The 26,730-nt window shown below is 45.6% G+C and overlaps 1 protein-coding gene across 2 annotated transcripts; it reads right to left on the reverse strand.

Annotated features, from left to right (window-relative positions):
* Positions 1–25,692, reverse strand: LOC135375530 (uncharacterized). Of its 2 annotated transcripts, XM_064608215.1 has the most exons (5): positions 25,602–25,692; positions 21,796–21,858; positions 18,150–18,224; positions 1,880–1,933; positions 1–187 (listed from the first exon to the last, which is right to left on the reverse strand). In XM_064608215.1, exons 1-5 carry the CDS (start codon positions 25,689–25,691, stop codon positions 104–106), a joined length of 366 nt encoding a protein of 121 aa, XP_064464285.1. In that variant the 5' UTR covers position 25,692; the 3' UTR covers positions 1–103. The 2 variants fall into 2 exon arrangements, with proteins under 2 accessions (XP_064464285.1, XP_064464286.1); XM_064608216.1 differs by lacking the exon at positions 1,880–1,933.
* Between the last annotated feature and the right edge of the window lie 1,038 nt (positions 25,693–26,730).

A 26,730-nucleotide genomic window follows, 5' to 3' on the forward strand; every position in this document is an offset into this window, starting at 1 on the left:
TAGTGGCATTTCTTTATTCACTATCGGTAGTGCGTACAACATTGAGAAACACGGGACGTGAAGGAAGCATGTCATCAGCGTCCGGTGTCCATTTAGTCACACTTTATCCCGACACAAAGTTGTGGAAATATTGCAACGAGTGCAAGAAATATTTTTCTTCTCTTGGGATGTGCTTGTAGGCGCACCCCTGAAAAACAACAAAAAAAACGTGTAAGTGGTTGTCAGTACAGCGACATTAAGTTTCATGATCTCCGCCGAGTCCCTGTTGTTCTAAACTCGTTGTGAAGTTGGAACAGTAGAGAATATCCAAAAAACTGAGTCTAGCGAATCATATCAAGCGGGACAATGTTACTACGGAAGGAAGACTAGCGCTTGTGTAGTAGCAACTGTATGTATATTTGACCGAAAGCTGCATCTGTGGACATAACCATATAAGGCAGTTCACCTGTGACTGGATGACAGTACAAATACCGATAATTTAGAGGGACAGCACATATATTATAAGCTCATGTTAAGGAAACGGTGTTCCTCGCTTTCTTATGACGTTCAGCATCACCGTGGCGGTGGTGGTAGTGATGGTGAAAAGGCATCACCGTGGAAATATTTTAGACAAGTTGAGAGCCAATTGTATTATTCAACAATTGAATTTTATAGCCAGCGCGTTCGCTCTGTTCCATCACTGTCAGCAGCTGTGTGTGTGTGTGTGTGTGTAAAGCGATCAACCATGCCATGTCAACGTTATCCCTCTTACACACCCGCGTAACATACGCTAGTGTGCGCGAGCTCATGTTGATGTCACCTTAATATCAAAACCTGATGCGAGTCTGCTATGTGTGTTTCTCGTAAAAGCTAAGGAATCGTGAAATGTTCAAAATGACATCTACAGGTAACCTGCAGTGTAACACAGCTCTGATCTCGAAAACGGTTAGGAGATCTGAGCTACACCTCTACATTGAAATATGTTGTCGTCGAAAAAGTCAGTTAATGACCTGTCACACTGGGACATGAGCGATTTTTATCCGAGCGACAGCCGGTGTTCAATGCCATGTCGTGTAGAACTTCTGAACCTGAGGTGAGACACACTAGCTCCAAAAACGTTGTGCAACTTCGTAGTCGAAACTTAAAAATCATGTTAATCACTCATCATCTAATCATCGCTAATCATCATCTATGATAACTTCTATGGGATTCTTTTCAGCAGCTTTCGATGTGTCTGCCCTGTTGCAGTTGTAAATTTCAAGTGAACCTCTGAGCACACGTCGATGAAACTTTTCGAAGAATCGCGGAACGGTGAAGGTGGTACGCAGGTAGCTCACTCTGTGCACCATTTGTGTGTGTTTGTGTGTTTGTATTCTCGTCTGTTTTAGCGCTTTTAATATGTGACAATTATCTGTTATCAGTGCCTAAGGAAAAGGTTGTGGCACACGCTCAAAGAGCGAGGAAAAAGTGTGATTCTCCCACAGAATGCAATGTAATGGTGGCGAACGCGCCTGTTTACCGCGTGCGACGATTACAGATGTTTGAGAAGATATTCAACGCCGCTGCACGGCGCGGTCGTATGGCATGCTTCGTCTGACTGCTGAATGAAGTCTGCAGTCATAGCGATAAAACTAGTCTTACGACACTGGTCCCGCTGTTGTGTTGCGCTGGTGTCGCCTAAGGATAATGCTAAGTCGGCGACATCTTCAGACACTGATGCGAGAGGATAACAGCTTTTGACTACTTGTGTCGTGTCGCGAAGAGTTAAATATCGTGTTGTACCAGTGTGACAGGCCCAGTAGTTTCCATTATTTTACTTTTTCAAAAATAAACTATTCACCCCAGCTGCGACAGCCATTTTGTGCACATGGCGACAGTAAAAAACAATCGTTCCACCTACCCTGAAACTCTGAATTACACGGGTGACGTTCACGTTGAAAGCAGCAAACTCGTCCTTGACAAGGAAGAAAATGTAATTTGTGTTATAATGTAAAGATAAGAGTAATAATCGTGGCTTTACATCGTGAGACAACTAAATGAGCTATGCCACAGTGATCGGTCTGCGGATTAATTTTGTGCGCCCATCTGAGGTTTTTTAATGTGCACTGTAGCTTCAGAACACGGCACACCGTATTTAACGTTCCTCGGGGAGGATGGCGCGCCAAAGCATCTTATACATTGCCACCAACTTGCTGGCACGCTTCGTCGGGTTCGAACTCGCTTGGGATCAGAAGGTGGACACGCTACCACTTGATCCACCGGAGACAGAAATATACGAACGAAAGGATGGAAAGAGGATGATAAACTAATATACCACAGAAAGGACAACAGGTCAAACACCAATTTAGATAAAATTGCTGTTCCCAACACTCCTTATGTTACAAAAGTCTTCCTTTTGTCCAAACTTCTCGCTGGTGCATTTTGTTTTGCGCTGTCGCCACCGATACCAACGACCGTGCACATGATGAGGCATGATGCTACTGATAAATCTATCAAACCACCATCGTAGATGTAAACACCACTTACACGCGCACGGTGGGGATGCGTAGGGATATCATCGACGCGAAAGACCCTAAACTCTTCACTTGACCCAATAGCGTGAAAAAGTGCCCCTGCGCGCCTGCCTACACTGTTGAAAACGACTATTACTTCGATCATTTCGCCTTGTTCGACTTAACATGGACCGTGATTATGCATTGGATAGGGACTACAAGAAGGGAAGACGCCAAAGCTAACCGAAGCGTAAATAGAGTATGTTTGTTTAAATTATAACGATATTCATCATTCATAACAGTATTCATAACATCAATTATATTCACAGGTGTAGAATAAGTAATTTTACACAATCTTTATAATTTTCTATTGTCGTGTGCATGCCTCTCTTAAGGGGGCACTAAAATGCAAAAACAAGTTCACTTAAAACTACGTTGCCCGCTATGATAATTTCGTAGTTGTTATCATAATTCGAAGCTTTCATTTCATTACGAAGCTACAATCAAAATTACACTGGACTCTTTCTTGATTGGGCGCTAAGCAGTGAACGTTGCTTTAGGTCGTGCGTCGGTGTTGTTAGCCCGTGTTGCGCGTGCACGTGCGTGCCACGCCATGGAGCAATCCCGGTGAAAAACATTATGCGCGTTGCGAAGTGGTCTGGCTTCGCTTTCCCAAGGACTTGAAGATAAATGTCGTTAGTGAAACATTCGCGAGAACTGTTGTGAGCTACAATTCAGTGAGTCGGTACTAAAAAGCGCACAACTGCGCTTCATGCCGCGCATATGGAACACTACGATCGAACCCGTTCCAAATCCGCATGTCCACGATACGTACGATACGTATGCGCGTGCTTCTCCTGCTGTCTCATCGGAAGGCGCCAATGTTTGCATCTTGGGGATCCCATTCATTGCCGCCAAAAACGGCTCTGTTTGTATAGCGTTTTTCTTGTAAGCAGTAGCGTTGTGTGAACTAATTTCGTTTTAGTTGTACTGACTGAAACACGGACTTTCATTTGAGAGCAAGCTGTTTTTTGAACCCCTATAAATTCATACTATGAAAGGTAGCCATAATATCACTAATGACCCAAATGACACTAAGATTTCTGGTGTTATGACACTGTGGCAGCAGCAGCACTAATGTTCCAAATGACAGTCGCCAGAAAACAATGGGGTCACGCACGCGGAGGCTCGCGGAACACTGGGTGTTGTTCCATTAGGACATACTTTTCGCGCTTTTGAAGCCTATGTGCTTGCCTCATTGCAGAATCCGAAGCGTTACACGTACCCAAGGAGCATGATTGACAAGGCCTAATTTACTATATGCCTGAAACATGTACGTGAGTGAAACGCAGGTGAAACAATTTGAGTGTCTGCTGGATGCCGTAGCAACAACCACCACATCCAAAAAGCACCGCAACCCTGGAACTGTTCTGGGCGGTGAATATGAATGTGGTAAAACAGCGTAACCGCCGGCTCGCTTGTGGACGAAATCCATGATGAAACAAACCTGAGCACTTGTTACACGATTACATGAACAAACTCAACCAAGTTTTATGTTGTTCATGTTCGTATATTTGGTGTAGCCCGTACTCAGGCATGTTTCACCACTTCTCAGCTGTTAGGCTACTTTATTTCATTAATGTTAGTTCTGCGAAAATCCACGTGAAAGTAGCAATATCAAGCTCGAAGTGAAATGTAGGTCTAATCAATAAACTGTGACAAGAGTACGTTATACGACTTGCGACTTTCTTCCGTTTGGGGGCTTGGTACAGAGGGGTACCAGAGTACAGTGCACACCTGGTGTAGAGGTGCGGATTACATTTTGTATATTTATTTTATACTGCGCGTTGTATAGAGGGTAACCTTAGCAGTATAACTGCTGGATCACGAGAGCAGAACAATCAACCGGCGAAAAAAATTCTACATTTACTTCAGGACATCTATACCAACACAGTATGAATGTTCAAGTGTTGCAGTAAATTGTTCGACTAGCGGTTGTACCGCGCGAGTAGGAGCGTCTCTACCATCACGTTTCTACCCAAAAAAAGGTATGAAATTCGGGGGAACGCACTTCTACCCTCAAAGGTACGAATGTACACTTTTTTTCTTCGTGGAGTGTAACTATGTAGAAAGGTAGAAAATTCAGCGAACAGGTAAGGAAATATTAATGCAAGTGCCTCAGCCGATATTTCGAAGGGATAAGGTTTTTTCTTCTTTTTTCTTGGGCAGCATCGTCATCATTTGCATATTATTTAAGTGGCTAGGGATGAGATGTCGAGGGTTCATGGATATGAAGGAGAGACAGCAACCTTCATGATGCGAGAATTAAGGAGAACTGGTTTAATGATATCCAATCGGGTCCAAGCCTCTGCAGCTCGCGCCAGGTGAAGAAGATCGTGGCGACGATGGCGACGGGCCGCTCCAGTTGCCGTTGCATTGGAGGAGCAGCATGTCCATTGCTTGATGTGGGCGTGCATGCGTGGCCCCACGTAGCGGACTGCGATGAGCTTCTGTGTGTCCTGGACTCCAGAATGAGACAATGCGTGGAGCATGTCAAAAACTTGTCGACGCAGGGTGACTGGAACAAACGGTCGCGGTGTTCCAAGTGACACGTCGCACGCTACAGCCGTTGCCGCGCCGGGGAGTAGCAAGTCTTGGAAGTGGAGTGCAGAGCGTGCATCGGCACTGAGCTTGGCCAATTCCTTGTCCGTGCGTTGCTGCTCAGCCACAGCGTCCAGTGTGAACCTGGTACTGAGCGGCGGGTGTACGACCTGAGAGAGAGTGTTGACGCGGCTAAGAGTGCCGGCTACTGTGTTGTCTTTGCCGCAAAGGTGCCTGACGTCCGTCGAAAACTCTGAGATGTACGAGAGCTGACGAACTTCCCGAGGGGCGTAGTTATTGCCGGAGGATACGAAAGCATAGGTGAGCGGCTTGTGGTTCGTGTAGATGGTGAACGTGCGGTCTTCGAGAAAATTTCGGAAATGCTTCACCGAGAGATAGACTGCAAAGAGCTCGCGGGAAAATGTGCTGTAACGCACTTCCCTGTCCTTCAGCTTGCATGAGAAGAATGCGAACGGTTGTCATTGGCTGGAGACTTGCTGCTGGAGGACTGCGCCGACGGCAGATGCCGAAGCGTCTACCAGCAGGATGATCGGGGCGTCGTGGACTGGGTGTGCCAGAAGACTAGCAGTAGCCAAGTCACGCTCAATCTTCTCAAACGTATTCGATGGCGGTTTGCGCCCAGGTGAGTAAGGCGATACGGCCTTTGGTAGTAGCAAGCAGCGATTCCAAAGGGAGGAGAGTTGTTGCACAGTCAAGAACCGCCTGTAAAAGTTAGCAAAACCGAAGAACTCCTGGAGCTTGCGTGCGGACAAGGGTTGTGGGAAGTCCTGGATCGCTTGGACCTTTGCGGGAAGTGGGGTAATGCCGGAGCTGGTGATGAGGTGGCCGAGGAACTCCAGTTGCTCGACCCCGAACTCGCTCTTGGCGGCATTCACGACGATACCGTTGAGGCGAGTCAGTCGTTGAGGCGAGCAAAGAGAGTGCGGAGATGGGCGGCATGCTCTTGCGGGGTTGAACTTGCGATCAGCAAAGAGCACGACCAACGAGACGAGACGACTATAGCAGATATAAACGAACACGTGGGGAAGTATTCCAAGCATGCAAGATTTTGCTATATACTTGACCTGATACGTGAATTTCTTGTTGACTTAATAGGTTCACTGTAGAGCCGGGAAGTTCAATTTGCTTTTTTTTTTCGTACGTATGGGAGAATTTGTTTGGGTGCGGTATTAGAGAGGGTCAAACGTGACCAAATCAAAATAACAAGAAAATGAAAGCGCGCTACGGGCCCGCCACCTCAGAAGGCATCAAAGTTATGGCCATGAGGTTATCTATTTTGGAGCCCTATGGATTTCCAACTTCTTGTCAAAATGACGTAAGGGAAGTTGCTGTGTCACGTGGGTGTACGCTTCCGATCCGAAGTTCTGCTGGAGTATTAGAGCGTCAGCGTGTTTTCAAAGTAAAAATAAGCCGATGTCCAGCAGTTAACTGCACTAAATCTGTGGAAAAAGGACGTAAAATGTACAGTGCACCCTGGGATACTGTGCCTTTCGAAAAATGTCATCAGCGTAAATGAAACTGAACTAAGGAGTGTAGGCACTTGTTATCAAATGTCGCGCTCTGCACTTATCATGTTGAATTGTGAGTGACTGTATTAACATTGTCAACTCCTAATGTGAAAAGAATATCATTGAAGTCACCACCTTCGTCCGAAACTAAAACGAAACGAATGCATGCGAACGATCCTCAGAATGCAAAAGATTACTTCGTAAGATACTGCGTGTACAATTTCTTGTGCCATATCTCAAATGTTGCTCGTTATCTTTGTTACTGAAGTGTGAAATTGACCACGTTGTAACGGAACATTTCGCGCAGCAAAGTATGGCGATTTCAAAGCGCAACTCAAAAGCAACGAAACATGCACGATGTGTGACGAAATCTAAACTTTATCATAAGAAAAGTACGTGCGAAGTATTTGTTGAAGTGCCTGACTTCTTTTGGGTGCCTGCGCTCCCAGGCGAACTCACCTTGGTTGTCGTTTAAGCCAGAGTTTATAAAGTTTTGCTTTGCTCCAATTGAGCACAATTTCGGACCGGAAGTTCGAAGACTCAGCATGCGCAGCGCCATTTGTCAACTTGCAAGCCACCCATTCCGAGCCACTCCCGAGTGCTTCGACGGTGCCGATAGAGTAGTATCGATATGGAGCGATTACGGCCATCGGGAGGGATATCTTCCAGTTTTGGTACTCCCATGTCGGCTTTAACGATAGCGCGCTTGGGGTATTGACTGTCGTTCTTGGCTGGAGAGTTGAGTCGTCTGAGAACGAGATGTCACGTCCTCAGCGAATTTCGCAGCAGGAGGAGAACCACGCAGAACGCCGCTCGTTTTGGAAGCAGACGACACATCAACACGCTGACCATGGAGCAGAAGTCTCGCAGTTCTTGTCCAACGCACGACCAACACGAAATAATGCTGCAGCCCAGCGTTTTGACGCCATCCTACACACAATTAGACAGGCAAAAGGAGTGAACGGGAATAGCCGCGTTATCGAGCTCCAGCGGAGGGCATGTCAAGATGGTTGACAAGTGGAGAAAAACGAGTTTCAGGCGAATCTCTCCTGAATGCTGGTGATCTGTGCAAGGCTGATAGCTAAAGGGGCACTAAAATGTAAAAACAACTTGCTCTCAACTGAAAGTCCGTGTATAAATTAGTACAAATCAAATAAAATTAGTTCACACAACGCTACCGTTTAGAAGAAAAACGCAACGAAAACAGAGCAATCTTTGGAGGCAACGAATGGGATCCCGAGGCGGCAAAAATTGGCGGTATCCAATGAGACAGCAGGGGAAGCGCGCGCATACCCATCGAGCGCATGTGGATTTCGAACGGATCCGATCGTAGTGTTCCGTGTATGCGCGGCATGATGCACACTGCGACATTTTTCAATATCGATTCACTGAATTGTAGCCCACAACAGTTCTCGCAAATGTTCCACTGACAACATTTATCTTCACGTCCTTCGGACAACAACGCCAGTCCGGTTTCCAACGCTTGCACGCGCATATATTGGACTAAAAACACCGATGCACCAGCTGAAGCGTCGTTCACTGCTTAGCGTCGAAGAAAGAAAGAGAGCGGTATAATTACTATTGTGGCTTCGAAACGGAATCAAAGTTTTTAATTATGATAACAAGTACGAAATTAACATAGCGTGTAACGTAATTTGAAGTGACCTTGTTTTTGCATCTTAGTGCCCCTTTATGTGTAGACATTGCGGTGAAGCATTTTCCTATTTCGCCAAAATATAAAAGTTAGGCGCTCAGTGCCATTAATCTGTTAAGTATGGTATTTATAGCCGACACGCGAAGTAACTTGCAGCCATCTCGACAGCTTTCGCTCCGCTTAACAACGGGGCTGAGACTGTCGTTGCAGTCAGCGATACCGTAGCGTATTGACGACGCGTTTGGAGGGCAAGAAATGCCAAATTATCATCGCTAGCGTTAGGTTGTGTCACATAACACGTGCACTCGCTCTCGAACTACACGTTCGCGCTAACGACCATATCGGAATAGGGCCCATGGAATGACACACCATGGGGTTCCTCGCCGGCGTCATGCACATACAGGGTGTCCCAGAAAACGTGTCGTTGAATTTTAATAAAAAAGCTCCGCCACATAGAATCGTTCGGTCAACGGCATTTGTTCTAACTACGTTTTTGCCGCCTCCTGATGTGCATCTCATGTAACCTAAGTTTAATTATGTAAATTTTTGCGAACTGAACTCGGAAGTTTGCCAGGTAAATGTCACTTCTTTACCCCATCAATGTGAAGAGCGTGCCGAATTTACTCAAATTAATGATAATTGACAGTAATATTAGCGGGCGACGAATTTTTCAGCGAAATCATTGTCAGTCCGACGAAAGTAGGTTGGACACCATCCCACACCGGCATGGTAGAAAGAGATAACACAGACATAGCTTATCGCGTCCGGCTTCGCCTGGGACCATACCTTCCATATCCAAATTTCAGGAACTGTCACTTTTTCTACTATCACTCTGTGGGCTGGGTTTTCAACCACCTTTCGTCGGACTGACAGCGATTGCGCTCAAAAGGTCATCGCGCGTTATACTCAAGTGCCCCGAGAAGCATGATGGTCGGCTATTTTTCCTGATACGATAGATCCTGAATAATACTGTCAATTACCATGAATTTGAGTAAATTCGGCACGCTCTTCATGTTGGTGGGGTAAAAAGTGACCTTTACTTGGCAAATTTCCGAGTTTACTTCGCAAAAATTTACATAATTAAACTTAGGTTACATGACATGCACAGCAGGATGTGACAAAAACCTAGTAAGGACAAATGCCGTTGACCGCATGATTCTAGGTGGCGTAGTTTTTTTAATTACAATTCAATGGCACGTTTTCTGGGACACCCTGTATATCCTTCTCATGTGATCCTGTAGTCATTCGATGCTATTCTCGTCAGACGAACGTTGCTCTGCAAGTTGTTACCCACGTGTTACATCGGGCTGTGCTCTTTCTACTACGTCTTGCGCAATCGCAGGTAGAAAGCATCAGGAGTAAGCAGTGTCGGAAATGACAACTTTGAGTGACCGCTGAGACAGAGAAACACCCTGTGATAAGGAAATTGCTTTGGAAATTGCTGTGTGTTTGATTGCACACTTTGGAACACCGTGCATCGATACGAGCAAGGATTTCCGTGCAAGGATTTTATGAAGAACCTGAAATGCCACGTTGCCCCTCAATGTACAGTGCATCTATTCATTTGACACCAACTGTCTAGATATTCTTTTGGCCAATATATGGTATCGCATGGGGATGTGTATAAAGTGCACGACGCTGCTCTACAGCACATGGTTGCATCACATTGCGCCTCGTGATAACATTTCCAGATTTCTCACGGTGATGTTGCTTCCCCTTCAGGTAGCGGGGAAAGCGCCAAAGTCCCATGCTCGAAAGAAAATCCCAAAACATTTTATAGTATATTTTCCGGAGGCCGGGATTCTTTGCCGTCGGACGTTGCCCGTGCACGAGGCACATCTGGATGCGTGGCAGTTGCTAGAAACAAGGCTGGCACTCGTCTTGCTCTGCGTCCACGCGATGTTCACTGGCCCTACCACCGGAACTCGTGGTTGGTGTCCCGGGTTGAGATCTGGATGCTGCGGGGGAATCTGCATATCAATTCCTATAGCTGAACCGTCTTCGCCCACTGGATAGGATACAGTAGGAAGCGGCTACCAATCGCACCTGTGATGGTTTCGAACAACATGTTGTCACACCGAGTGCGGGAGAAGTGAGGAAATCCTCAAATTTTGAAAGGAAATGCTATGTAGACGCACATTGGGGTGAGGGACAGGATCGGTTCGCCGTGGTGACTTGGCAAAATCGTTAACGCACCAACTGAGAGCGTGGATACACCACGAGGTAGGACAAAAACCGTCTGTATGGCTGTTTTATTTGCTGTGCTTGTCTGCGTCGCGATTTTGCTGATACGCCTGTGCAAGGTATCTGGAGGCAGGCCACGTCTTGCGAAGGACAGCATGGCAGTTGGCCTTAGGGGACAGCATATCAACCTCAGCAGTGGAGTCTCGTGTTGAAGTAATGCATGAGCATGTGCACTTCAGAGGTAATTGTGCAGAAAGCGGCGAAGTACTGGGTGCAGAGAAAGTGCGTCTCTTCCTATGCGACGAGGAAAGCAGGAAAACATAATAAAACAAACGGAACGTCTTGCCATCCCTTGTGGAATCCCCCTCTGCATGCAGAAAGTGACAACGCACTCTCCAGCAGCTCAAGTATGTGTGCAATATACAACGAGTTGCGTTTCATCTGAGTCGGAAATTTGGAAAGATGTACCTTGCTGACGATATGGCAACCGTAGGGTGCATCAGTTGCGAAATCATTCCGGTGGAGTTTAAACTTTAATTTTATTTTTATTTTATTTTGCACATCTCAACAATTGAAAGGGTGTCGTACAGCAAATTAGCAATTAGGCCAATCGTCCAGCTTGCTCGAATTAGCAGGACAACCGCGGCAACAGTTGGTATCCTAAAGATGTTGTCTCTGGAACTCGCTGTTCGTGCGTATATGTACGTGGTACACATACTGGCATGTGTATGTAGTACCTGTATAGGCATGTGTACGTAGTATGAAGAGTACTTATCCTGACCTTCGCAAGCATAAAATTACTATCGTAACAGATGCCTCCACGCATGCCGAAATCATACCACACGAATGCCATAGCTCTTGGTCAAAATACGCACAAAGCTGTAGGCATTGTCAAGGTAAGTAGTCATAGTGAAGTAACAATTAAGCCGATAACAGAAACGAAAACGACGGATGGCATGCATTAATTTAAGATCTGACACCTCCTTCCGTTGCAGGGACCACTGTGTTGCAGTGATCACTCCATTCTCTCACAATCCGAACGCATGCAGTCAATATTCCCTAATCCACCACGCGTCACCTACCGCATTAGTTGCAATTTACAAGACAGACTAATAAGCGCTAAGATCGACAAACCGATGAAAGTTCAGGACGCCACCCCTGCAACGGAAGGAGGTGTCAGATCTGCAGATTAATGCAAACACGCCAAACAGTTCAAAGTACCAATTCACACTTTAAGACAAATGTACTTGGAAACTTGGATTGCAATTCTTCCAATATCATCTACCTCCTTCACTGTAACACTTGCAATTCGCAATATATCGGCCACACAAAAACTTCATCCATAATTCGGTTCAACAACCACAGGTCTGATGTAACTAAAAAGCCCAACCTCCCAGTTTCGCGCCACTTCAATCAACCTGAACACGCAAAAGCTGATGTATCAATTTTTATTCTTGAGTTTGGATTTCAGTCCGACCGATCAAGGGAACAACGCGAGTCATTTCTGATATACAAGTTTAAATATCTGATAAATGAAGATCCAGGCATCCTCTTTACTATTCGTAGCATCAACACCATATAGAAAAAGCAATGACCCCTCTCCTCAATTGTATAGTTCACTTGGTGTTACCTTCTTTTTTTCAGATTACCACAAAGCCGGTTTTTCTTATACCTTAGAACGTGAACCATCTCAACACAATACCCCAGATTATGTCAACCACAGGACAAGGACCCCACACGTGACCTTCCTGGAAATTTGCATGACTCTAGACGACAATCACCAGGTGGCGAGCCCATACTCAACTGTGACGTCATTCAAGAAACCTACATAAGCCATAGCACATTTCAGTCATTTACAGGGTGTTGGAACGAAACGGAAATCGAAAAAGAAAACGCGATTTTGGTGCGAACAGGAACGGAATCGAAACCGTATCCGTTTTTTTGTTTTTTTCGCTCAGGGGGGAAACCGAAAATTTTACTTAACGGTTTTCGGTCCAATAAAAAACTTCGCCGGTTTGGACTACGAATAGGCGAATGAAACTGACGTCGTGTGTTCTGAAGTCATGTCATGGATACTTTACGAGGGTTACGGTTACGGTGGAATGTATGTCCAAATACAAACAAATGCAATACAAATATGATATATATTTTATATTTATATAATATATTTTATATTTGTGTTGCATTTGTTTGTATTTCTCTTCGCCCTCACCCTTTTCTCTTGTACCATGTGACTTGTTTTTTGATATATCCTCCACCACTTGTAACAGGTCCTCAAACCTGAAGAAGTGCAGCCTACTGCACGAAAGTCTTGTTTTTTAATGTGTATATAGTAAACAGTTGATGCTCACTGTTGATGCTCACACCTGGCTCACTCCACGAACCGGACTCGCGACATCCCACCACCATCTTTCACGACAACTCATTTCCCCGGGAGCAGATGACGGAGTCGACTATGACCTTTTTCTACACGTTATATCCCGTAACAGTAGCATACACTCTCGCTAGTGATATCCTCTCCCTTTCGCTATCATAGAAGTACCTCTAGCTTAACCTCACCCCTAGCTAATCATGTAAATACCATGTGTCATCTTCAATAAGCCTAATATCTCTTTTGTGTTTCTTATTAATAATCGTCAAGCACCTGCTAACGTCTAACTTACCGCCTACACCACCGTAGTAAGACCTACATTAGAGAACACGGCACCAGAATGGGACCTGCACTGGACGTACGTTGTATCCCTCATGGCATATGTTTCGAACCGATGCGTTCGTGTCATTGTGTCCGATCACTGCATTCAATGAAGTAGTCACTAATGAAACGAAGCTCCATTGTGTTGAGGGGTCTATGTCTGGAAGTATTTTTTGACTTGAATACGTGTGTAAGTGCAGTTTAGCAGCCAGGTCACAATTTACCATGCAACCAAATTATGCCGAATTTCATCAGGGGATAACTCTGTGAGTAATAATCCGATAGAAATCAACCCGCTAAACTTTGATAGCTTACCCGTGTAAACTTCTTGCTAACAAGGACATTGCGGATGGCCGATCTAAACTCTTGGTGTGGAGGGGCGTGCGAGAGAGACGGAATTATTCTTGTGTGCAGGCAGACTATCTCGCGAACGTGTGAAGCTAGGACGCCGATCCTATGACCGTCGAATCGTCGATCGTCGGATCCTTATTTGCTGTACAGTGGTGCCGAAGAACTTTATGTGCATGTTTTCAGTTCCATGAAGAAGACCGAGAGACACGGACACAGAAGACGACACACGTAGATTCTCAGAGAGGGATTCCCATTCTCTGTATCCGTGTCTCGGTCTTCTTCATGGATCTATACCAGCTAGCCCGCACCCTTTCCCTTGTTTCTTTAATGTTTTCAGTTATGAGCCTTTTGTTCTAAATGTAGTTTATCTTACTAAATTTAGCAATTAGTTTATTTCTTACTAACCATGATGATAGCTGTAACATCATTTACATTTGTGCATAACTCATTAACATAATTTCCGGAGATGAATAATGTAGTGTCATCTTCATATGATACTGTTTTGCACGTAGGGTGACGCGGGAGGTCATTCATGAAAGCTAAAAAAGGAAGGGTCCTAATATAGAGCCTTGTGGGACCCCTAATTGTACGCTTCTTACGTTCGAGTTAGCCTGTTCAATGGAAACGTATTGGTGTCTATTTGATAGATAACTTCTGATTAGAGCGAGTGTCGTGCCACGTACCCCGTATTTTGATAATATGTCAAGGAGTGGATTACGGTCCATTAAATCAAATGCTTTGGTAATTGCATCTATAAAAATTCACATGGTCAATAATTTGTATTCAATGTTCTGTTCAATGTTTTCTGCAGTGTCTAACAAAGCTGTTTCCGTTGAGTTTCCTTTCATAACGCCATATTGTTCAGGTGAGAGGTGTCCGAAAACGCCACCAGTCCCACCATACTTCGCTTCGTGCTTCCACGTGTCGACTGGGGACCGCCCGCTGGAAGTTCCACAGCGTCAGCGTCCTGATGAGCGCTCTCGCACTGGAGCAACTAGCATAGGAATCGTAGAAAGACGTCGAGCGGCCGAAGTTCTCCAAATGCTTGTAGAGCTGACATGGTTGGACGCGCCCGTCAATGCTCTGAAGCCTGTCGTAACTGACGACCTAAGGAAAATCCTTGATGACTAGTCCACGGGCTGCTCCAGCAGCTGCCACTACGATATGAAATCCTCGGGAGAAAGACGGTGTTGTCTTGTGGATAGAGCCGTAGCCCTTCTTGTTGGCCACATTCGGAAACTGAATTGCTCGCTCACGGCGCTCATTCACGGGAGCTCGAACCACGAGGTCCGATGGGCTCCCAGAGTTGGGGTCCTCCAGCGAGCTGTGGGGGTTCGACTGTGGAAAGGCAGACCTTTTCACATACCCTGTCTGGGCGCACGTTCTGAAGCCTCTGCTAGCAAGCACGATCCTCATGTCAGATTTCTGAGAAACCGTCGATACTGCGTGCCGTGCATGTCGCAGACTGCCACTCTTGAGGAGGTCGCACAGTCCGATCTGGCCGAAAGAAGCGAACGGCACACGGAGCTCTTGCTTCCAGGCTTCGACGGGAACAGCGTCGTGCTTGGCAGTGCTCACGCTAGGCGAGGTGCTCGTTGAGATGAAAGAGTCCTCACCCGTTGACAGGGCAGGCCGAATATATGAGGTCTCGACAGGCTTGTTATCAGGTCCCGACCGTGGCACGAGCTCAGGAGTACAATATCTTGCATGTATGCTTCCTGACACTTGAAGCGGCCCTTTGGCTCGTCAGAGTCGTCCCTGCTATCTTCTCCCGAGTCTGCATGGGGCGGTGTCCAGGTAAAACGCGACGTTGACCGATGTCGTCGATGTGCGCTGGAATGAACAGAGGCAGACGTTGACGATTTCAGAGTGACGTCTGTGACGTTGGCGGGTGGCTGCGCTGGTTCCATCGAACGGTTCGCCGTATCGATAGGAAACGGAGTAGCAAACGTTGATGTAACCTTCGAATGGCCCAAGGATCGGCTGACACGTCCCAGAGTGACGACAACCAGCTCATCGCGCGAATCGCATGATTCCACCTCGCTTTCCAACTGTTCCAAGTCGATTACCTCGTAGATTTGTCTGTATATGTGTCGTAGAACTTTGGCGTTGCGATTAAGCAGCGCTGCCTTACACTCCAGGAGCCTGACAGCAGTTGCCTCGGCGAGAAGAACTATGATTTCGGATGTTAGTGTCCTTTTCTTCTCCCGGATAGGGGCTCGCCGTTGCAGCAGTAAATCGATGATGCACGGTCCTGTTTCCATGTTTGACAAAGGAAGCAGTCCCGGAACAACGAGGGGCGACACCAGGTCGACGTCTGAAAGGGAATCGGTCGTCGTTCCGAAATATCGGGAACGGGTTATTCCCGGGTTTCGGCACCAATGTTACGAAAGGGAAGGAGCGAACGAGGCGAACTGCCTACAAACGTTTTACTAACAACAACAACCACATGCAAACAGAATCTCAAGTCGCGCCACCGGCGCGCGCCATCAGCCCCTCCTTCCTCTTTTCTCAACAAAGGGTTTTGTTGTGTTTTGTCTAAACACAGTTTTTTGCAAAGGTTAATTTCGATTTTTATTTATTTTACCAGTCCGGCCGTGATCCGTGGCTTTTTCCTAAAAGAGCGCTTTGATGAGTGTTTCAGATATGAACAAGTTTGTTTAGCTTGCTGAAAGATATCAATAAACGCATCTACGGATTCTTTTTCGGTCACATCTGTCCATGCTGCAGATAACAAGGTATTTTCTAATTTATCCTAATCACACACGGTATAGTGAATAGGTGATTTAATGGTCATAATTTCTGCGTTAGACAACACGAATACCGGAAAATGATCGCTAATATCACAGTAGACGGTTGCAGATGTGAACTAATCTTCGTGAAAATTTGTTATAATGTGGTCAATAGAGGTATTCCTTGTCATACATGAAAGTGTGATTGTCATTCTCCATTGTGACATACCGTGTGATGCAAGGATATTATGAAATTGTGTGCATGAACTGAGAAATCTTCTCCCGCAATGTTAATATTAATATCACCTAAAATATTATATTAGTTTTGTTTTTGCTAAGCAAGGATAATATCGCATGTACGCTGTAAAGACAGTTGTCGGTGTCACCTGGTGGTGAGCGATGAATGACCCCTACGATCACTCATGCAGAAGACACAAGTGATCTTAATGACAAATCAGGACCAATTTCTAGTAACAGTGATTCACATAGATGAGTTTGAATGGACAGGTCACGTCTCAATACATACGGAATGTTGTTTTGCATATACAGGGTGGGTGCTCTAAAAGGCCAGTCACATTTTCGTGCGTGACGTGATGCTTCCTTGACCGATACCTCGTTGACGCACAGACTTCCGCTGCCTCAGAGTAAAGAATTTATGCCAGAGAAGCCTACCAAAACATTGCGGTTACAAAGCACTGTGTAACAAAATCGCTACGATCACGCAAACTTTCGTCTCAACCCATCGGTACAGCGCATAGAAAATGCACGAAGATCAAACTTTGCGTCGTCGTATTTATTTTTTCTACGCAGTGCATGGCCACGATTTTTTCGTACATTTCTCTGGCTCAAATTATTTACAGTGTGTTGGTGCAAGTCTGTCGCTCAAGCAGATATAGCGTCACACGCGAAAATGTGACTGACCTGTTATAGTACCCACCCTGTACAATGCTTCTCCACTGTAACTTGAAAGCGGTCTGTGGTAAAATTCAACACAGTAGTTTGGGATATGATGGAATTTAGCTAAATCTTCTGACAACTATGTTTCAGAAAGAGCAATAATCGAGAAACAGTGATCAACTGTGGACATCAAATTACCTAGTTGTTCAAAATGAGTATTCAAACTACGGATATTTATGTGAAAAAATAAATATATGGTCATTGGGGGTTAGTTTCTTGAAATCTTCTGGAAGTACTTTGGACTGTTGTGAAGGTATTATATATTCAAGTTTACTGCATAGCTGTAAGATTTGTAACATTTTTCATCATAGTGATTTGACTATCAAAGGTCCTACGGGCTTTGACATTTCTTTGGTCGGTCCACAACAACTGCCATTTTGTCTCCTTCTTGAGTTTCAGCGCTTCGGATAAGAACTTTTGGTTTTCAGGGGACAAGAGGTCGTTAAAATATATTGGCGCATTTTTTCAATCATTGAGCTCAATGTCATGTAGTATCAACTGTGCTTTACAAGCCTGTACCTGAAAAGCATTTCTTGTTGACCTTGTTACGAAGCCGACAATAATATTGGGTCCATGCTCTCTGCTGGTATTTTGGATTGTATGAACAATGTCAATAGCATTATCATCTAAGGGTTGTCCAATCATATCTCCATTTCCAGTCTACTGCTTGAACAAGTGGTACACGAAGATTCTCTAAGTTGTTTGAGCGTGTGTATTGCTCGAGTTCATTCACTCGCGAGAACAGTTTTACGTTCAACGTATCCCTCAGCATCTGTCACTAGAATTACGAAATTATTTCTAGCCTATAGCCGAAGTTGGTGGGAAACGCTCTTCGCCTAGTCGTTCGTTGGTATTAGGAATCCATAACCTTTTGTAAAAATATATCTTCATCTACGAGTCGTACAAACTAAAAGGAGTACACAAACAGAACGCAGTTCAGAAATACTCTGCAATCAGTCGAAACTACATTGTACTTACTGGATACATCATCTCCAGAAATGTCAGGCCTCGTTCTATGCAAGTCAGCAGTGTCTCTTTGAACGCTGTGGTGTTCTGAAAAACATCCTCGAAAACAGGTCTCTACAGTCAGTTCTTACATTTCTTGAAACTTGCAGAATAATTACTAACGTATAGTGCTTTCGCTTTTACCGACGGTTGACCGCATCTGCATGTACAACACCTCCCATCGTTGGAAGGGTGTTGCGGCGCACATGGTTCGGGAAAACATTTTCATTACGATGGGAAAACCAAAAACCATGATACAATAGAAAAGTAGCAGTGTCGTATAATAGACGACAGCAGGCGCAGTTCAGCTGCGTTTGTAAGTGGCTGCACTTCTGAAACACTACAGCGCTTTGAAACAGCTGTACCACTGGCTGGCAGTCGACAGTACCCTCGCTCGGCTGCCGCATCCCACTGAGCAGGGCAATGTGGGAAGCTACACTTAGGGCGTTACTTCGAGACTAGGGAATGACTATGTTTTATAGAACTAGAACAGAGGTAAAGCTGCGTAACTTATTCCATTAAGTTAATAACGGTCCCTGAATTGTTAATAGCCTATTATTTTTTGCAACACATTGCACACATTCCGTAGCAGTTGCTCGAGTTGCGTTCAGTTCTTAAGCGACGACCTGCTTCATCTGGATTTATAGCATCGTTATTTAACGGGACAAATTATTAGTTCCATACAATATGCATGCACTGCCACGATGCAAGGATACTTGGCTCCAGTAGCACCTCCAGGCCGTAATGAAAGAGCCGAATGCACGTCACTGTCTTCATTCGCGTACCCCTTTATCATACTGCCGACGCAAGGAAGGGCCCCCAAAATTCCGTGCCTTCAACTACTGATCTGGTAGGCTAGCGTAACAAAAAACGCGCCGCTTCCACCGCAGAGCGCCAAGTGACAGCAATAGGCTTCACTACATGTTCACACCCTTTGTCGGTGTCGGTTTCAGTGGGTGCCAATCCACATTGGTTTCGTAATCAACATATCCCCCCCCCCTTTGTCGGTGTTTGCCGATTCCTTGATGCTCACTACCCCCTGTACACAGCGTACTATCCTAACGCCAACGAGACACGGAACGCCTCTACCGCACGCCGTAACGTGTCATTCGCGCCACTGAGGGCCCGACGCTTAGAGCCAAGCGATTGCCGTTGGTTCTTCTGGGTCTCCGGGCCGCCACTAAAGCAGGTTTTCCGCTACATTTTGTCGATCTTGTTTTCAGTACACCACTGAGCGCCCCTGTTGAGGTTTAAGGTCACCGACCCCTAGCCACTCCTATTATCTTACTCTTTATTCACGCAAACCGTACCACAGGCAGTCACGTCTTCCGAAGACGAAACATCACTCGACATACCCTCCAACCCCCTTACAGCGGCCCCTACCTGGCGCATTCCAAGCACGACAGGTCCTGGAATCCCAAGTTACCCCTGACGCCTCGAGGTCGTCAGCATCGACCCCGTTTCCCATTGCGTACACGGCGGATTATCCTGACGACCTGCTAACACAAGACAGTGACATAAAAGACAAAGAAAAAACGCAGAGCGTCACTACGCCCTTGACAATAAAATATTTTCCAATAAAAATGAACCTCGCCCAGCGACCCCGTATGCGTATTATACATATAAATGTCGTGAGTGAACATTACACGCTTCCACCTTCGAAAGGACCCGCAAAAACTTCATAGTATCGGAGTCTCCAAGAGTAGGTGACATCACCGGGTGCTCTGATGTCTCCTAGCAAGAGCGCTTTTCTGCTGGAAGACGGCCAGTAGCGGTGGTAAGAAGTGGAAATCGACTTCTGCGAAGCAATGTTGCAAACGCCCTGCAGGTTGGGCACCACAAGGCGTCGTACTACTCAAAAAAAGAAATTAAGTTTACGATGCTTCCGCATTACATAGAGAAAAAAATATTTTGGGAGAATACAGTGGTGGGACTCGTCGATTAGAACGACATAAATTCGGTAGCATTGAGAACGTATGAGATTTGATCGATCACTTTAAACATATCACTGAAATCCCATTGGCTCTCAGCCTAAAGCTACCGGTGTGCAGCCAAACCGTCGAGTCTGGCTTCGCTTAGTGCACATACAGTAAACCTCCTCGCGAATAACGGGCCTCAACCCATTGCACATTTTGTTAATACGAAAAGTCGCATTTTAGAAGCTCACCGTAGGGTACGTCGGGGGGTATCGCCCATGCCCTGGAAACTGGTCACTATCCTTGATTTGGTTGGGGTGTTGCCACTCTGTCGCAAGTGGTGAAACGTCAATAGAAAAAAAAATGTTGATCTTGATGTTGGCGATACGAGAACCGATGCATAAGGTGACATTGGGACGCATGTTAGGTGACTGCCGGTGGCCTCAATGGCCTGAATTTTGGCAAGCTAGGTGGTTCAAGCGTTGCTCTCCGCCCAGTTACCGATGATGTTCTGTTTGCTGTAGTTGTATATTAGGTAACAGTCCCTGTACACCAATATGACATCATTCGATATCGAGCCTCATTGTTCGTATGCTGCTGCTGGAAGAAACACGGAGAGACCTGACTCGGGAGAGGCTTCACGGAAAACCCTCGGGAAATTCGCCCGTCGTCTCGTTCACCTTCGAAAGGGAGTCTCTCAAAGTTGTGTCCTGATTTTAAAGAGAGGTATGCCCCACACGTGAACAGGCTCAGGATAGATTTGTAGCTAGACCTTGCAGCAGCAGCCAAATTATAGTCTGAGTGGTGGTCCCAATCGGCGCTTCTGATTCACAGTTCAATATTCCGTTAGATTGTTGGTAAGAGATTGAAAACGGGCCAGAGTGACGCTCCACGCATTAGGAACAAAAGTTGAGCTCCGCCTGCACAATTCACTTAAAACGAAGGCGCACGCTGCCCTGACCTGTGTCGGAAGAGTAAATTAGTGGCCGGGGTGAGCGGATGCCAACTGTTACTTGGTCTGCCCGAAGCACTGGAACGCCAACCTTGTAGGGCACACGAATATCGACTGGAGAATGAACTGCGGCTGGTTCGACGTACTCATGCGCTCGAAAATACTGGCTTTGAATATCGCGTGTATGTCACCGATTTTCGTACACGAACCAGACGAGTGGATATGACTGGCTATAACTGTTCCCGAACAGCTCACTCTGACCAGGAATCCTGAACAATGAAATCCGAAATGTGTGTGAATAACGGCAGGACGCGAAGGTGATATTTTACTATGTGCGGCGAAATTTTTTCCGGTTGATCGATGCACATTTTTTCATCACAGTGGCGGTTTCGTGCGAGGCTAGGGATAAACGCTCGCATTTCAGTAGCCAAATACCCTGGGGACTGCTAGACGGGCTTCAGAAACTCACCTGAAACTTTTACCGCGCTATGTTTACCGCTACTCCTCGTGTTTTCTTTTATTAATGTACTTTGAAAATGTGGATGCTATCCCCCGATTTACCTTATTTTGCGCGACCACCTAGTAGTCACTAACCTCTCTCGGGCGACTAAAAGTATGAAATACCTTGGGAACAATAGAGAGACTGCACTGGGCTTAATGGTGCTGTTACTTCCCCGAAAGGGTCCTAAAACGACACTTTCAAATAATAATGCAACATGCGTCTACGAGAATTGCACCAAGGCACACTCACCTGTACGAAAGGTTCAGAAACTGCATAACATATCCGGACTCCAGTGCAAATCACCTGTGTTTTCTTTACACAGTCACAAGGAAAATGTGTGTAAACAAACAAACATTTTGATAATAAACAAATGCATACCTGCTAAAGAGGCAAACGCGGGAATGATTTAGTCCTTCAACAGCGAGAAACAAATGCATTGTGGTTACCCTTATCTTATCGTAGAATACCTGAAGCAGCGAGCAAGTGACACCTCGGTCGAACTACCTTGATAAATGCGATACTGCTGTCACCCATTAAGGGGACAAAGAAGTCAGTCACATACCTTAAGAGGCAGTTAGTTCTTCCGTGTAACAACTTCCAACCGTGGTACACAAAGGCTCATGGAAACTTAGAGCGCCTGAAAGCATTACGAGCCGACCAGCGGCAGAGGTAGAAAAACAACAACGTTCCCGGTGTGCGCAGCAGTAGTATGGTGAGCTAGAATGTTCATGAGCTAGAATTCTAGCTCACTATAGCAGTAGCGTCAGCCGGATAAACCATACCCGAAGCAGACGACAGGGCATTGCCACTCCAGGTTCCCATGCTGCTTTGCGCCGCGCGCCTAGTGACGCGCGCATCCTTCTCAAATCGTCTCGTCTATTCAGATTGTACTGAGAGGCCTCATTGTTCGCAGCTTCTGGTGTTTCAGTACGTCCTGTTGCTGGACTGAGCTCTCCTGCTCCTTACACATTTCAATCAATTGATATCCTAAGTAACTACGCAGAAGTGAATACCTTATAAATTGTGTAAGTACTCAGAAAGACAGGTTTTGCTGGTGGTATATGCGTCTCGCTTTACGGTTCCTGTAAACTGTGTAGTTATAAACCGTGTACTCGCTTTCCGACTACTTTTTTGTGTTGCTGTTCAACATGGTAGTGGTAGTCATAAGAAATACGTTAGTATAAGCGAGTCATATGAATTGTGCCAATCTGCAGAAGTTTGGATATGCAAGTCACGTAGAGTGTGTAAATGCTTGTTATACAATCACGCACGCTACGTGACTGCATTGTACTTCGGCTTCTTTCCCTGTTGAAAATGTGCATTACTGAGGTAAAGGGGCCGTAAACAAGCCGCAAAACATTTCACAAATAATGGTACCCCATGAAAGAACGGACGCCATAATACCCGAATATATATTTCGTTCAGCTCGTGCCAGCTCACTGACCCATATAAATGCTTTCAAACATTAATAACCCGCGCACCAATCTCCAACACGCATATGTCACGTGGGTACGTCGTTTTTTGCTGTCCAATCGGTGGGCCCAGAACCACGCTCTGAAGGGACGTGACGTTTCGAATTTCTAGCCAATAAACGGGCTTCATTATCCGCTGTGAGGCAGTCTGCTCTGCTCGCTTGTGTGAAACTACGCTTTGCGTTCTGTGGTCCAGAAATTCAGCGTCATGACATCTCCAACATCTCCGGCTGTACTAAGCAATACTGAGCGACTAATTCTGATGCGAACGTGATCAAATGGGCTGCTATCATATGACGCAATGTCGGTGGTGGTGGTGGTGGTGGTGGAAGGGCTTGCCGTTGCCGGTCTGCCGTCGGGGGTGGGAAAGCTCACGACCGAGGCCCTGGGGAATGCGCGTCCCGGGCTGACTTCTAAGGGGACTATGCCTGTAAACATCAGAAAGCGACTGAGGAAAACCCAGGAAGAACCCCGGACAGCACTGCCGGCACCGGGATTCCAACCCTGGTACAACCCAGTCAGACGTGACATGGCCAATACGCTAACACTGAGCCACGCGAGCTGGTGACGCGATGCAGCGTGGCTTAAACCAAACTACAGCAGCTCACTTGTCGGAACCATTCGAAGATGACGAAGTGTACCCATCGTGTACCTGAGATTCCGGAACCGTAGCGCAAGATATTCACTCCAGCTCGCGGCGTGCTCTGTACTACTGCGCGGAAAACTTAGTGCGCGTGTGATATCTAACCTGAACCCATTTCTTTTCCAACTTGGGGTTGTAACTGTTTCGATTTTGAATGCAATAAGACTCACATTCATCTAGTCAATTTCCGCAAGTGAAATAAAATCATACGTGGAGCCCTGGATCGTAATTGGTGATGAAAGCGCCACTCTCGACTGTGTGTTTACATCAACCCAGATAAGAAAGAACAGACAGCTAAGGCACGTGTTGTGAGTTTCGATATACAGGGTGTCCACGCTAAGTGTGAACAGATTTTTAAAAAATATATCAATCACTTTTTCCGATAATCACTTTTTGAAATCAATTGCAATATAGCATATGCTGAAGGGCACTCCCTAGGGGGGCATTAACAGACTCCTAGGGCAATGTCTTAATTAACTTTCAATAATTAACTTTTTAATTATAAAAGCTACGAAGTTGCTCCAATGAGAACATCTGATCTCTTCGGTCACCAGATACCAAGACCGTTTTCAGAACAAAAATCCGTTCGGTAGATCGTCAGCAAAAAAATTCGTCAAGGAACGCCATTTTTTCTTTATTTGGTTTATTGCGCATCTTCAAAGAAGCGGCTTTCCTTTACCCCCAGTGTGAGAGAGTGAAAGAGCACAGTGCCGCCTCATGCGTCGAAGATTAGCTTTAACTTGCGGAAACAAAACAAAAACACAAATCTATCGGGTGACTCTATCGCGGCTGCCCTTATCTTGGGCTGCATTTTCTATTTTCTTTTAATCTTTTTCCAGGACGCAAGAGGCGATAGTGTGCTCTTTCATCCTATCGTATTGGGGGCGAAGGAAAGACGCGTCTCTAGAGATGCGCAATGAATAAAATAAAGAAAAAAAATGACGTTCCTTCACGATTTTTTTGCGGACGATCTATCGAACGGATTTTTGTTCTGAAAACGGTTTTGGTATCTGGTGACCGAAGAGATCAGATGTTCTCATTGGAGCTGCTTTCGTAGCTTTTATAATTAGCATTGCCTTAGGAGTCCGTTAATGCCCCCCCCCCCTAGGGAGTGCCCTTCAGCATATGCTATATTGCAATTTATTTCATCTCGGAAAAAGTGATTGATATATTTTAAAAAAATCTGTTCACACTTAGCGTGGACACCCTGTATAGATGGCAGTTCACTTCTTGCTGTTGATTAGTAAAGACCTACGATGCAAAAAGATGGTGAAGCAGTGAGGATGTGACTCTCAGTGCCCTACACTTCTTCCCCACCTAATCCGCGACCCGTTATGTACAGTGGAAATTAGAAAAGACGAATTACCGGTAGAACATACTGATGGACTGCACGCCCTGCACGAAAACTCGTAACCCATTCAATTGTTTTGAGACGTTTTATTATTTGTTGCTTTTGTCGCTTGAATATCTTGTACAGCTGTGCTAAGCGATATTTCTTCTTGTGTGCCTAACTAAGAAGGGGCACTGTTCTAACTATCGGAGTCTACACGTCTGAGGCGGTGAACACGGCGGAAAGGGCCCCATGAAGGTCACATTGAGATGGAGTGAGAACAAGGAGGCAAGTGCACCTAGAGTCACTCAATAAGCTACGGTTCAGAGTATCGAAACTGCGGCAAAAGGCTGCCATGTTGTATCCGTTTGACCTCCAGCGCCATCCATGGAGCACTTTTCGAAGTGTTGTCTTGTTCCACTGCCGAACTTCATCTTCATCTATTTCTACTGCCGAAGTAGAGGTGGGGCTGAAGGACAAACGCAAACAACATGGTTGCTCCAACTCGCCCCTTTTGCCTCGGTGTCCATACTCTGAAGCTTAGCTTATTTCGTAACTCTAAGCGCACAAGAACTCGAAAAACACAATAAAGAATATCAAACCTCCTTACCATGACAAATGATGAATCGATGTTCTGTGCTATCAGATCGTGTTTGCAGGACAATATAGCTGACGTTGCAATGCGACCACCGCGCGCCATTTCTATTACATCTTGAGAGAGAGTGAAGTAAAGCAGAAATTGAAATGTTAAAGGTACCGTAAAGCAGTTCAGGTGCAATCTAAAAAAATGTGTTCATTCAATAGCGTAAGCCGGAGGAACTGCTATGTTTGATATGATGAAGAGAAGGGGACGGTGACTGCTCTAACAAAGTCGTGACGCGCGGGTTTTTCTTTTTTTTTTTTCCTAGTACGATTTGTGTGGTTCAGTGCAAGTCTTCGTCGGTCCTCTGAATGAAGCGTTTCCAACCATACAGAACGGCGCAGTCGAGTTCTTTCTCTCACATAGCGGAAGTTGCCTGACAGAAATTCGTACATGAAATCCGGGACCAACTTCGTCGCAAGATATCGAATCTCCTACGAAGACGTCATGGATTGTTTGAAAGCAAAAGACAAGCAAGGCACGCGCACGTATCGAAGCTGGTACTATGATACGATGGCTATGACTATGAGAAGATGGTCTATGAAATAGTTTCTAATATATATTTTCATTTGTTGTTTCGCAGTTGTTCATATTACGGTTACGATCCCCTTGTTATGGCTTTGCTGGTTACTTTTGGCTGAGCCATATGGGGGAAGAGGAATATAAGCGGAAGCAACAACGCGTTTTTGTGTAGCTGACACGTTTTCCGCAAGACAACTTTATTTTGGTGATGATTTGGCAGTTTCATCGCCAGGGGCGGCAATCGTAATGTGGTGAAATATTCGTACAATAATGCGTACATCGCCTCCAATGAGGAAATAAGTCCTACGTTCCCAAAAATACGTTATCTGCGAATCTGTTAACGTACTCATAATAGAACTTTTCTTAACTTATTAAAGCTCACAGCCCCCTCCTTCAGTGCCAACACACGTCACAAAGACACCTGGAAAATTCCGTTCTCAAGAACGAACTATGGTAATCAAAAACTATCATTTCAAGCGCCTGTAATTTTAAATAAATTCCAAGTATATGCAAAAACTTCCAGCAAACAGATTCGTCAAATGTTACTTGTCTAAGTGTGTCTGATTATGTTACTATA

This window comes from Ornithodoros turicata, unplaced genomic scaffold (genome assembly GCF_037126465.1).
Source record: "Ornithodoros turicata isolate Travis unplaced genomic scaffold, ASM3712646v1 ctg00000885.1, whole genome shotgun sequence".
Taxonomy (NCBI): Eukaryota; Metazoa; Arthropoda; class Arachnida; order Ixodida; family Argasidae; genus Ornithodoros; species Ornithodoros turicata.

Excerpts from the sequence above, each read along its gene's own strand:
- LOC135375530 (XM_064608215.1), bottom strand. The coding sequence starts at position 25,691 with ATGGCGCGCGGTGGTCGCATTGCAACGTCAGCTATATTGTCCTGCAAA. Across the intron at positions 1,934-18,149 it reads TTCTGGAGATGATGTATCCA|GACGAGTTTGCTGCTTTCAA; the intron begins GTAAGTACAATG and ends TTCCTTGTCAAG. Across the intron at positions 188-1,879 it reads GTGTAATTCAGAGTTTCAGG|GGGTGCGCCTACAAGCACAT; the intron begins GTAGGTGGAACG and ends GTTGTTTTTCAG.